At 30.9% G+C, this 12554-nt stretch overlaps 3 protein-coding genes across 5 annotated transcripts; 1 reads left to right on the top strand and 2 right to left on the bottom strand.

Annotated features, from left to right (window-relative positions):
• The first annotated feature begins 3376 nt into the window (after window positions 1-3376).
• Window positions 3377-6084, top strand: stx (ubiquitin-like domain-containing protein stuxnet). The gene is made up of 5 exons (XM_070650048.1): window positions 3377-3404; window positions 4064-4191; window positions 4258-5355; window positions 5422-5542; window positions 5634-6084. Exons 1-5 carry the CDS (start codon window positions 3392-3394, stop codon window positions 6023-6025), a joined length of 1752 nt encoding a protein of 583 aa, XP_070506149.1. The 5' UTR covers window positions 3377-3391; the 3' UTR covers window positions 6026-6084.
• Window positions 6085-7878: 1794 nt separating this feature from the next.
• On the bottom strand, window positions 7879-9093 carry LOC139097983 (farnesol dehydrogenase-like). Its single transcript, XM_070650052.1, has one exon. It carries the CDS (start codon window positions 9067-9069, stop codon window positions 8326-8328), a length of 744 nt encoding a protein of 247 aa, XP_070506153.1. The 5' UTR covers window positions 9070-9093; the 3' UTR covers window positions 7879-8325.
• Window positions 9094-9392: 299 nt separating this feature from the next.
• On the bottom strand, window positions 9393-12082 carry Nmdmc (NAD-dependent methylenetetrahydrofolate dehydrogenase). Of its 3 annotated transcripts, none has more exons than XM_070650051.1 (5): window positions 11832-12082; window positions 10641-10821; window positions 9916-10429; window positions 9713-9856; window positions 9393-9650 (listed from the first exon to the last, which is right to left on the bottom strand). In XM_070650051.1, exons 1-5 carry the CDS (start codon window positions 11861-11863, stop codon window positions 9553-9555), a joined length of 969 nt encoding a protein of 322 aa, XP_070506152.1. In that variant the 5' UTR covers window positions 11864-12082; the 3' UTR covers window positions 9393-9552. The 3 variants fall into 3 exon arrangements, with proteins under 3 accessions (XP_070506152.1, XP_070506151.1, XP_070506150.1); XM_070650050.1 differs by lacking the exon at window positions 11832-12082 and adding an exon at window positions 11263-11400; XM_070650049.1 differs by lacking the exon at window positions 11832-12082 and adding an exon at window positions 10892-11246.
• Window positions 12083-12554: the final 472 nt, after the last annotated feature.

The raw sequence follows: 12554 nt of genomic DNA, 5'->3' as shown, positions 1-12554 counted from the left end.
ATATATAATAAAGTCAACTGGATGAAAATGAGATCAAATTATTATTAATTAACTTGTTTTCAGGTGATAATAGTTTCATGACAACATAAACTTTTTAACGTATTTTTGAGAATTTAAAAACTTCATAATTTTGAAAACAAACCCTAAAACAATCGCAGTTGCACTCCCTGCATTAAAAAAAGATCAGAAAAGTTAATAAAAATTATTAAATTTCCGCGATTTAATAGTATTTTCCGTAAAAGTTTTGCAGTTCCGTGTTCCTAAGATCGAGTTTCTTGACGTGCAATTGAAGTATCATCAGTAAAGCTTGATAGAGTGTCGTAAATTTGATTAAAACTTTTTCCTTAGTGAAAAAAAAAATAAAAATGGCACACCTCAAAGAAACAAATCATATTAAAAAAATTGATCTTCAAATTGTGAAAACGACTGGTGGGTCATTTCAAGTGACTGTTGATAGTGATATAACAGTGGAGAATTTAAAGAAAATTGTATCAAAAAAATTAAAAATTAGCAAAGATCGAATTTGCTTAATGAATAGTGAAAGGTGAGTTATTAAGTCCAATAAAAAAAAGAGACCCAAAAAGTCTTTTGTTCTGGGCTTCCGTTTTTATCTTATCGCGATGTTTATTGGCTTTTATTGTATAAACTTTCAAGCATTTAAATGTGATTTTGTCAAGTACTCAAAAATTCCCAACCTTTTCCCCGAATTAATTGCTGTAATGCACATACGAAGCTTCAAGTGTGGTAAATTTGTAATCAATTTCCTGTATATTACATATAGCACACATTATGACTAAGTATTGTTAAAAGTTCAAAAAGTCCCCTCTATAAATATTTTTCAATAAATTAATGATATATTGATGATAAAAAAAAAAGTATAAAGTGTTAATTAAAGTACAGTGCAGACGAACTGCTTGCTTGCTCATCATAATCATTCGTTCTAAATTTCATTTGTGCCATGCGAGGAAAATATTATACCGTTTGCCTCATCTTGTTTTCTTTCCTCAATATCTCGTCGGTAAGCACCGCTCGCTTGCTTTACTGGAAGACACAGTTTTTATAAATTCGGCGTGTGTTCGATATTGTTAATGTACAAAAAGCTTTTTTTTACCCACATAACTGCCTTACTGCGGTCTGAAACTTTTTTATACGCTTACAGTTCCTGGATGGATAAACTTTCCTTCCATTCAAACAGACTTTAAATGTTGTAAGGAAGCGAGAAAAAGAGAAGAAAAAAAAAAATCATTTTATAACGCATGTCGCAGAGTGAATGTAAAATAATACATATTATCATCAAATGTACGCTTCTTCCCATAAATACATTATACTGTACTGTATACGGAGTCGTTGTTTGATGTGTGGGGTTGGAACAATGAAATGAAACTCTAAAAGAGCTTTACATGAAGACTGTAAAATAAAAAGAAATAAAATGTAAATTGAAAGGCAATTGACAAGAGAGAAAAGAAGGAAGACATTCCCTTGCAGCCATTTTGATATACATACATCCACTTGCCAATAAAGTGTTAATGTAGCAGAAAAAAGTTTATATTCTTAAATTTCCTTATTTATTAATTATGTATTTGCCCCACATTCCATGTTTATCTTCCGTCTGTTGCCATAGATGAGAAGTCCATGACGATGAAAATGAAAAAAAAAAAAATTACGGAATAAGTCTATAAAGCACAGCAGGAAAGGTTATCAAGTCGTGTGGCTGCTTAAAGCGCAATTTTGCTGTAAAATTAATCGTACAATGTGTCAATAAGTCAATGACGAGCGTTATTTTGGGTACGAAAATAATTTTTTGAGGAACTAGACGAGAGCAATGTGATTCGGATTTTTTTTGTTCAAATATTATTTTCGCTAATAAGTTTTTGTGTGTTGATATTATTATTATTATTATTCTTCCTGTATATGAAATTGTGAAGTCGGTCGATTGTGAAACTGACTTTTAACATTTTTATATTGAAAAAAGCTCTGATAAAATTTTCGGGGATTTTTATGTCGCAAAACTAAAATATTTTTTTGTGAAAAAGCAGCTAAAAAAATTAATTATTTAGTTCCACAAAAAGCAAAATAAAAGCAATTGCCCAACCATAATTCGCACATAACTACAGTGCTCATAATAAATCAACATAAAATGTACACTTAAAATAAAAATTTCACTTTCACTATGCGTACAGTTTTTCAAGTTTTTCTTTTTTTTCGCAACATTATTGTTGTTTGTTAGATCTGTAACAAGTCAGTGAGATGCGTGAATATTTTCTATGTATCTGTGGTCAAGACACACTTACACAGTGGTATATGTTTTATTTATGCATTGTACCGCTATATTTCTATGTGAAATTTAAACGGGAAACGACGGAAGTTTTGGGATTTATGCTTAGTGCGAATTATGGTTTTATAATTTTTTAACGGATATTTTCTTTTTGAAATATTTATTTTTTAACGGTTAAATTAATTTTGAATTTTATGTTTAACGAAGCTTACCAACACAATCAAAGAAAGTGACAAATAATTTACTTTAAATAGGGATTCAAAGGATTAATAGGAAATTTTGTGGAATAATGATAAAAACGTAGGTTTATTTAGCATTTTTTTCCATAACTCTAAAAAGTTTCGTTAAGTTTTTGCTTCTTTTTGTAAAATTAGGGTAAATTCAAAATTTTGAAAACCGTTGACATTTGAATTTTTCAAAAACGTTTAAATTTAATTTTAATTATGCTCCAACAATTTATAAGCTTTTATCAATTTGTAAGAACAATGTTGCGAAAGAAGATGAATTGACCTATAATCATCCAAGATCTTTGAAATTGAGAATCATAGCGTTACTCACGCATAATTCCGTTGCGTCAACATCTAACACATATAGTGCTTCTTCATTTGCTTTATATTTACCAACCACGAAGAAATTTTTCCTCTGCTGCTGCTTTTCATTTTTCATGTTATTTTCTTTTTTTTCGGAAGGGAAAAAACTGTTTTTATTGCTCTACGCATGTGATATTTCGGTCTATCTCCTCACTTTGCATTTCTTATCATCTCAAAATTTTCACCCTCCGATGTGATGAATTTTCCCTCGTTAACCATTTTAAATTTTTAATTGCCAATAAACTTTATGTTGCGCTTCTATACATTTTCATCCATTTCAACTTACTAAAATATGTTTTGTATGTTATTTTTTTTTTTGCAAATCTCATTCACACACATGAACAAACAACAAATAACAGGGAACTTCAAGATGGAACACTTACGGAAAATGCTATAGTGAACGGATCAAAAATCATTGTTACACCAAATGTAGAAACCGGATTGGTAAGATTTTTTTGACATTTATTTCTCCTGAGTCAATGACTTAATTTTTATTTTATTCTTCTTCTCTTTCTTCCTTTTTTTTATGCAGGCACAACGTAAGTTAAAATTTACAGAAAAAATTAGCACAAAGGTTTTTGTTGTGTGTTTGAGCGAGAAACGAGTAAACGATTTAAATGTGGACATTCCATGCGGATCAAAAATGCATTTTTTCATTGTTCACATTAGTGATATCCTGTTGAATAAGAACAATGGATATCTTTTTTGCATAAGAATGGATTTACAAATAACGGCAAGGATTTATTTGTAAAATATTTGAAAGCATCGCCAAATTTCTTGAAAAATGCCATTTTAACGAAAAATTTTTATATGCAGACAAAATGCAGAGCATTTCTATTAAAAATTACGCTTTAAAACGCATTTCTCTCACATTGACTTTATCTACCTTCTCTTACCTTTTGTGCTATTAACATAATGATAAATAGATTATGTGTTGCACTGCACGTATCATTTTATATATTTTAAAAATCTTGTTTTGTGATCCATACGAAAGCCCTGGTTCACTCTTAAAGAGTTTACTGCATTTATTTACGACTTGGCAGTATGATTTGGCAAGATTTTTATGTCCTCGTCGATTCTGCCAATAATAATTAAAATTAGTGACGCTCCATAATGCGTTTAAGTCACACACACAACATTAATCAGACAATATACAAATATGTGAAAGATATTCATAATTTTTTTGTGATTATTCTAGGGAATGCTGAAAACACTGTAATGCAAGCACTTGAGTCTTTGAACGATAATCAAGTGAATGACTTTTTAAGCGGCAAATCTCCTTTAAATCTAAGTGTAAGACTTGGCGATCATTTAATGATGATTCAGGTGGGTATTTATAATTTTTGTCAAAATTCACGAAATGATTGATTTTTTCCTATTTGTTGTCTACAGCTTCAGCTTAGTACTTTGTCACCATCGCAACAAAATTCATTAAAACAAAAAGTCATGAACGGAGCTTCATTAAAACAGACGGTTGGACGTTCAATAATTAATTGCGGGAATAATGTAGAACCATCGTCCTCCTCAATGTCATTTTCGAGTGGCTGCAAACGTTTGATTAATAATTCCGATTCAGATCATTCGATGGGACCAGAGAAACAGCGATTAAAAACTGAAGGTGATGAGACAAAGTCACCAATTAAGTCATTATCAAGTATGGTATCGAGTCCGCTTAGCACCACAACAGTACAAAATCACATAAACCATAATTTTTATAAAACATCCTCCGCATCATCATCGCCGTCAGTCGATCCGATTTCTGCAAACCTCACATCGTGTCTGTGTAAACGATTAAGTATAAGTTGCAATAATAATTGTAACGATCAACGTACTAGTGAAGAACCATGTTGTTCATCATCATTACCTTCAACCTCATCAGCATCGATGAATTCAACAAATCAGCCACGATTAATTCCATTCCATCATCGACCATCATCTTCATCATCATCATCGAGTGGTGTCAGGCCAAAACAGATTCACCAGTCACAAAATCAACAACAGCAACAAAAAACAACATCAATAGATGTAAATGAGACACTCTTAAATACCGATAATCCAGCTTTAGCAGAAGCATCAAGAAATTTGACACAAACCTTAAGAAAATTATCAAAACGTGTGTTTACAAGTAAGGCACACATTATGGAAAATAACGCAATTAGTCGCTCCACAACATCATCGTCAAGCTCATCCACATCAACATCATCAAATCCATCAACCAGTAATAATTCGTCGACATCAAACTCGTCAGGAGCTGTTATTGAGTCGATGAAACATCATGGGAAAGGAATTTACTCGGGAACTTTTTCAGGAACATTAAATCCAGCATTACAGGATAAAAATGGGAAACCGAAACGAGACATTTCTACAATAATTCACATCCTTAATGACCTGCTTAGTGCGACACCACAATGCGCCAAAAATGGTGCGAAAATATTCTTTGAGCCAACACAAACATCCTCGTCGTCATCATCTAATACAAAGTTTATTAAAGTAAGAAAAATTTTTGACATATATGGACTTATATGCTTATCATTTAATGCCGTCACTTAATTATAGATTAAGAAGCAGTCGAGTTCGCGAACAACTTGTATGCGATGCGTTCCTAATAATGTCCAACAGAAATGTTTGTACGGTCAGTGTAATGGACACAAGACTGATGTTGCATCGACTAGTAATTGTGAGTATAGCTGATGATAATGCTGACAAGAATTTATGTAGCATGTAGCCTTTTAAGTGCATCAACTAATTGAATGATTTTGTTTTTACAGCAACAACTTGCATTCCTTCAACATCATCAAGTGCAACACGCAGTGAGGGCTGCACAGAATGTAATCAGACATTAATTAATCAAAAACTAGAAATGGAAAATATGAAGACAAAATCGAAACTAGATCAATTAAAATTGGTAATGCAACAGAAGAAAGAGCGGCGCGAAGCAAGAAAATTGAAATGTTCACCGTACAATACACAGCATTCGCCACATTTGAATATTTCAGCAATATCAAATGCTCAGACAGTCTCCGTTCCTTTATTATCAGCAAATAATTCAATGAATAATGCAAATGCAAATCATAATCGGATAAATAGTAGCGGAGAAGCGCCATTGACAGCCACAATAAGTAGTGAGAATCACTTAGAGGAAGTCGAAACTGTTGCTTAGAATAGTTCGATATTGTTTCATAATAAATACACCAAAAAACGATTTATATTAATGATAAATGATCATTGATGATTTTAAGGTTGAACCTCAATTCATCGATTTTATTTGATATTCTTTCACTTCCTTATTAATCCGTTCTGTTGATTTTTTTATATATTTTCCAATGTATTTTCTTTTTTTATCGAGGCAATGGCTGTTTCTATGTACTGTAACTTTGGCAATTTGTTATTATAACTACATACTTAGGCCGCAATACTTTAGAATCTAATTTGAAAAAAATTGCAGCTATTTACAGTTTTTTGATATCCTTGCCTCGAAAATCTATTATAATTCTTCCTCTTGAATCAAACAAGCACGACCTTTATTTCCTTTAAATGCAATTTTTGTTAATGATTTGGTTTTTTTATAGCAAAATTATTTTTGACTCGTGTCCTTCCGTTTTTTGCGTAGCTTAAAATTGTTCGTTATTATTGATCTATTATTTTTCATCATCCGTATCTTGCAAGATTTGTGAAAGGAAAAAAAAAAATATTTTGTAAAAAAAACTATGAAAAACACAAAAATCATTTGAATTATAATGAATTAACACAATAATACAATATAGGAATAATCTTTGTAATTTAACGGTCATTTAAAATTCAAAATTTATGCTTTTCAATTTTCATAGTTTCTCACCCTTTGAATGATATTTTTTGAAATTTAAACTACCGTTAAATTTCAAGAAAATTATAATAATGATGATACTATTAATTAACTTCTATTTTTCTTTCTATTAGAATAAATTACATGATAAAGTAAAGAATTAAGAATAAGAATTAATGATAATGATAGTAGTATTAAATTTTAATCGCAAGTGAAAATGAATATATTGAATGAGAAAAAAAAAATTATATCTAGATGATACAAAAAATCCCTTTTCTTCATTTTTTGATGAACTTAAGAGTAGATTTCTTTTTTATTATGATTATGCACTTTAATTATATTTTAAATGTCAGTGATTTTAGGATATAGGAGCAAGAAAAAAAATAATAATAATTACTTTGTTTTTCATCATTATTCTTTAGTAAAACGTTAATTAACATCGTTGTGTTCAATCTTCTTATTTTACTTACGTTTTTGTTTCAAAGTGACGTCACAAAAGTCACTAAAAATTTGTCTTATAAACTTTTTTCGTGTATGTGTCTAACATAAATCCGGAAAAAAATTAAAAATGCTGCATTATTGCGAGAATTTGTTTAGTAAATTTTTGTGCTTTTTGTGAATTTAAAAATTTTAACGGTTTTTTGAAATTCAAATTTTTGTCGAACTTTTGAAGTTCAAAACTTTAACGGATTTCTAAAATTCAAATTTTAACGAAGTTTTGAAGTTCAAATTTAACGAACATTTGAAGATCAAATTTATAACGGACTTTGAAAATTCAAATGAACTCAAAAAGTTACTGAACTTCAGCGTTTGAAATTGTTTGTAACGATTTTAAATGATGACGTTAAAAAGTTGACTAATTTACGTCATTAGCTCGCAATAATGCACAACAACTTCCAAGTAATCGCGTGAATAATTTCCTAGTAATAAATTTTATTTTAAATATTTTAAAGTATTGCATGCAAAAGAAACTCGATCTAATGAAAAAATGGAAGTATGAAAAGTGATTTTTTGCATAAATCAATCAATTTGTGTGAAGAACAAAATATTTAAAAATTGTGAAAGCTTAGTTTTCGGCTTAAAAAAAATTTAGTTGAATTAACAAAATTTTTCTTATTTTTTGGCATTTAAAGCTTTGTTATGTTTAAAGACAAACATTTTTAATTTCTTTATTTTCGGCTAAAACAAAAATTATTTAGACAAATTTGACGTGTTTTTTTCCTTCTTTATTGAAACTTATATAAAACATGATGGATTTGGTGTAAAACAGTGAAAACTTATATAGTAGGATATTCTTTTTTCAAGAATTAAAAAAAAAGTATGAGAAAAGTTTTTCAGATAAGAAATGATGAGAAAAGTATAAAAATAATACAATAAAAAATTAAAAAATAATCAGATGTTCCTGTTTTATTGTTGTTGTTGCTATACATGACTTGTTATTCAGTCACTCGGAAACTCATTTGTGACCTTGACGTTTGTTGACTTTTTTTTTGCAGTGATTCAAGAGTAAATGATTAGATATATCAAGTAGTACAGCTGATAAGGGTCTGAATGCATTACGGGGAAGTCCTTTATTGCTATAATCTTATCTGACTTTATGTCTATTGAGGTGAAAATGCTTTTATGCGCTTGACAACATTTATTCAAGATTAAAGACATTAATGTACAGCACCATTTGGTTTCATTATAATATCCTGTATATTGACACTTGTTGGGGTACTTAAAATGTACATCAGTGTTTCTGCGATGTCACCTGGCTGTAACATTGGAAACTGATCGAAAAAGCCACCAGCTGTCATGGGAGTTTTAATTAATCCCGGACTGATTGACGTGATTCGAATATTTGCATTATCAGAATGAAGTAGTTCCTGTCTAGCACATTCACTGAAAGCACGAACGCCAAACTTTGTTGCTGGATAGACTCCTAAGCTAACAGGCATGAAAGGAATTTGATGACCCAGTGTTGAATTTATGTTGACAATTATCGATGGATCGTCACTTTTCTTCATCAATTCAACAGCTTTACGTGTGCAATGGACGACACCAATAAAGTTAGTGCTAATCATATGATTTACAAAATTTTCAGCTTCATCGCCTTCCTCTAACATGTTATTAACGACAGATATTCCTGCATTATTTAAGAAAATATTAATAGTTCCAAAAGTATCTTCAATCCACTTAAATGCATCCTTGATTGACTGGAGATTCGTAAGGTCACATTTTCTTGCATAAATTTTTCCACTTAATTCACCAAGTTTCTTGATATTCTCTTCAATCACTTCCGATCGTCTTGCCAAACCAATCACATTAATTCCATTCCTTGCTAGTTTTTCAGTTACAACTGCTCCAACACCAGATGAAGCGCCTGTAACGACAGCAAATTTTCCATACCATTTCTCCATATTCACGATCTAAACTCAGCGAATGACTATACACAACTGGAAGTAACGAGTTTTGAGGACTGGAATTTATCAAGTTTTGTTAAAGACATGAAAATTGATAACAAGTTGCTATTGTTGGTGATTAGTCCTTTTGTCCATCAAAGAATGTTCTTAATAGTAACATCGAATGCATAGAAAATGCGCTTTATTCTCCTTACTTGCAAACTTCATAACTGGTTTATAAATTCTTATGAAATGCAAATAAGCTGCTGTAGAATGTGTCCGTTTAGACTTTATACAACTTCTGATTACAGAATGATAAACCAGATTCAGAAAATAATTAATTAATTGTTAAATGTTTTACAATTCAATTTTATTGTATGAGATTATTTAAATAAGTACAATGCAACTAATGGAAATAAAGAGGTGGATCCAAACAGGTTAATAACATATTCAAATCTTTGTAATTCAAGTATTGTCTGTTTCTTATCATATATCTTATTTTTAATTGATAAATTTGTCATTTCTTGTCTCTGCCAACCTCTTTGCAGCCACAAATGTATTTCTCATCAACATAGCCACAGTCATTGGACCGACACCGCCTGGAAATTGATGATTGTAAATTAGAATACTATAGAATCAAAGCCTTAATTTTATAGCTTACCTGGTACAGGTGTGATATATCCAGCAACTTTCTTGACATTGTCGTAATCAACATCACCAACAAGCTTTGATTTTCCAGTCTTTTCGTCAAATACTCTCGTAATACCAACATCAATAACAGTTGCACCAGGCTTAATCATGTCATCTAAATCATAAAATTGCCATTAAGTACCAAAATTCACCTATTAATCCACAGTAAATTACCTTTAATTATTCCAGGAATTCCAGTTGCAACGATGACAATATCAGCCATCTTACAGAACTTCTTTAAATCACTTGGTGGTGTAAATCTATGACAAATTGTGACAGTTGCATCCATTGCGCCAGTTTCATGCCTTCCATCAGCATGCAAAAGCATCATCATTGGCATACCAACTGTTTTGCTTCGTCCAACAACAACTGCATGCTTTCCGAATGTCTCAATTTCTGATCTTTTGATTAATTCTTGAATTCCAAGTGGTGTGCATGGAATTAAGGTATTCATATCAAGGCACAATCTTCCAATATTCTTTTCGTTGAATCCATCAACATCCTTGTCGCAACTAACATAGTTGCAGACTTTCCTCTCATTGATATGCTCAGGCAATGGAAGTTGAACAAGAATTCCATCAACTCTGTCGTCATTATTCAAATCAGTGAGAATTGAGAGCAGTTCCTTCTCTGAGATTGTTTTTGGCAATTGTTTTGTCTCGCTCGTAATTCCTACTTCTGCTGCGGCCTTTAGAAAAATATTATTGAGGAAGATTATGAAATATTTACATGGCTAGTGATAATGAGTTATTTGCCGAACAACACAATCATCTTTTCAATGCAGTTGATTATGTCGTAAATAGATTATAGGAAAACATAAAGGAACGTGCAGTGACGTAGACTACGTGACTTTCGTCATAGGCAAAACAAATATCAATGATAATACAAAGTTCACGTACCTTCATTTTATTTTTCACATAAGTGTGTGATGCTGGATCCTCGCCAACAAGTACAGCTGTCAAATGTGGAGCTCTTTGATTCTCCCTTTTCATCCATTCTTGAACTTGTTCTCTTAATTCACCTCGAATGTCCTCAGCAATTTTCTTGCCATCGATAATTTTAGCTTCTTGTGGCTCGACACTATAGAATCAGAAATTTGATAGCGAAATTAGATAATTATGTACATTCCTGACTGTTTATTTTTTGCAACCTTCTCAATTTTAAATTTAATTTTGCATCTATGCCAATTGTTGTGGATATTTTTGCATTGTTTTGGTATAAACAGATTGTTTTTCTAAAGTTAGGACGATTAGTCAGTTTGACATGATTTACAAGTAAATAAGAGACTGAATAAAATTTCCGTCTCGAAAACATTATTACTGTTTTCGACTTTAATTGCCTTCAAAAACTGTAAGTTTTGATTTTATATTAAAAACAATAATGATTTCTTCCTATCACATGTTACTTAACGTCATTAACTTGATCTATACAGCAAACTAGTTAGAATTAGTATAAAAAATTTTTTGGAACTGGATTTTTGGGTTTCTTTTTTCGGTCAATTGAAATATTTAGCACATTTACTTGCCACTATGGTGTTCACTTTGTCTGACTGCTTTATTTTGAGCTGTTCCAAACGTATTTAATTCAATGTTGGTCATTTTTTATCACTGACTAAGCTGTTATTTTGTGAATTAAAGATTTTCTTATGCTGGATGTTTTTAATCACGTTTTTTGATATTCAAAAAAATTTAATTCAAATTCATTTTATACGTTATTTTAAAACTCTACAATTTCTCCAAAACATTTGTAGGCTATTAGCTTTTAAAATAAATAAATGCGTTGAAAGACAAATAATTATTCACATGCGCTTTAATCTTCTGCCACTAACTTAATCATTCTTTCAGACAAGCTGATTTTGAACCATGATGACTTTGTTCTATTTACATTGAATGTTGCTCCATCTTTCGACTAAACTCTGAATTTTCGACAATTTTATCGAGTAGGAAAGTGAGATGGATAGCAAGATACAAGACAAAAGGAAGTGAGGCATAAAAAGCTTGATGTATTTCACAAATTGAACAACTTTTACGAATGAAAATGAAGTGGAAAACTTCGAGAATTTTTCTATTAATAATTTTATCATGACTTACCGAACTATATTTTCCTGTGGGATTGGACTCATCTTTATATCTTCTGAATCAGCCAAAACACGTGTGTAAATAAGACTTTAAAAACGTGACACAAGAATTCTCTTTAGACTTCAAATATTAATCAATTTAAATTAGGACTGGATGTTTAACTTGATGCTATCACTTGAACCTCCAGCAAACTATTGATCACTGATAACGAGAAAGCGATCAAATTAAAATGTAAACTTAAATGAACAGTTTATAAGTATGAGTTAGTATTTTCCGTCCCACAAAAAATGAGAGAATGACAGGTACCTTATATGGAAAAAATGAGTAAGTTACTTGAGATTTTATGAGAGTAAGTGCATACTGAACTATTTTTTGCGAATATGTATTATGTTAAAGGAATGAAACGAGAAGGCACGACTTTTTAAAGAGAGCCAAATAAGCTTGAGATTTATTTTAAATCTTTGTGAATTTATTTTCGTAGGTCAGTTATGGATGTCTGCGACGTTGCGTCGTTTAAAAGATTTTATTGGCTTTATATGCATTGTATGTGTTGAAATCTTGGAGTGTGAATGACTGTTTTATATGTTGGTGTTATTTGTTTAAGAGATAAGCAACTCATTGATACATAAGTAACTTCTGGCACCGAAAATTAGGTGATTTTAATGGTTGATAACCTTTTTTATTAATTTTTGTACAATAATCCGAATTTTAAGATAATATCAGTACTTTTTGAGT

The sequence above is a fragment of the Chironomus tepperi genome, unplaced genomic scaffold, assembly GCF_022539635.2.
Source record: "Chironomus tepperi strain 1889 unplaced genomic scaffold, CSIRO-AGI_Ctep_v1 contig_445, whole genome shotgun sequence".
Classification (NCBI taxonomy): domain Eukaryota; kingdom Metazoa; phylum Arthropoda; class Insecta; order Diptera; family Chironomidae; genus Chironomus; species Chironomus tepperi.
This window is presented reverse-complemented; position numbering and strand designations above follow the sequence as displayed.

Excerpts from the sequence above, each read along its gene's own strand:
- Nmdmc (XM_070650049.1), bottom strand. The coding sequence starts at position 11,055 with ATGTTTTCGAGACGGAAATTTTATTCAGTCTCTTATTTACTTGTAAAT. Across the intron at positions 10,430-10,640 it reads ATGTGAAAAATAAAATGAAG|GCCGCAGCAGAAGTAGGAAT; the intron begins GTACGTGAACTT and ends ATTTTTCTAAAG. Across the intron at positions 9,857-9,915 it reads AATTCCTGGAATAATTAAAG|ATGACATGATTAAGCCTGGT; the intron begins GTAATTTACTGT and ends TTTATGATTTAG.
- stx (XM_070650048.1), top strand. Across the intron at positions 4,192-4,257 it reads ATCATTTAATGATGATTCAG|CTTCAGCTTAGTACTTTGTC; the intron begins GTGGGTATTTAT and ends TGTTGTCTACAG. Across the intron at positions 5,543-5,633 it reads TGTTGCATCGACTAGTAATT|CAACAACTTGCATTCCTTCA; the intron begins GTGAGTATAGCT and ends TTGTTTTTACAG.
- LOC139097983 (XM_070650052.1), bottom strand. The coding sequence starts at position 9,069 with ATGGAGAAATGGTATGGAAAATTTGCTGTCGTTACAGGCGCTTCATCT.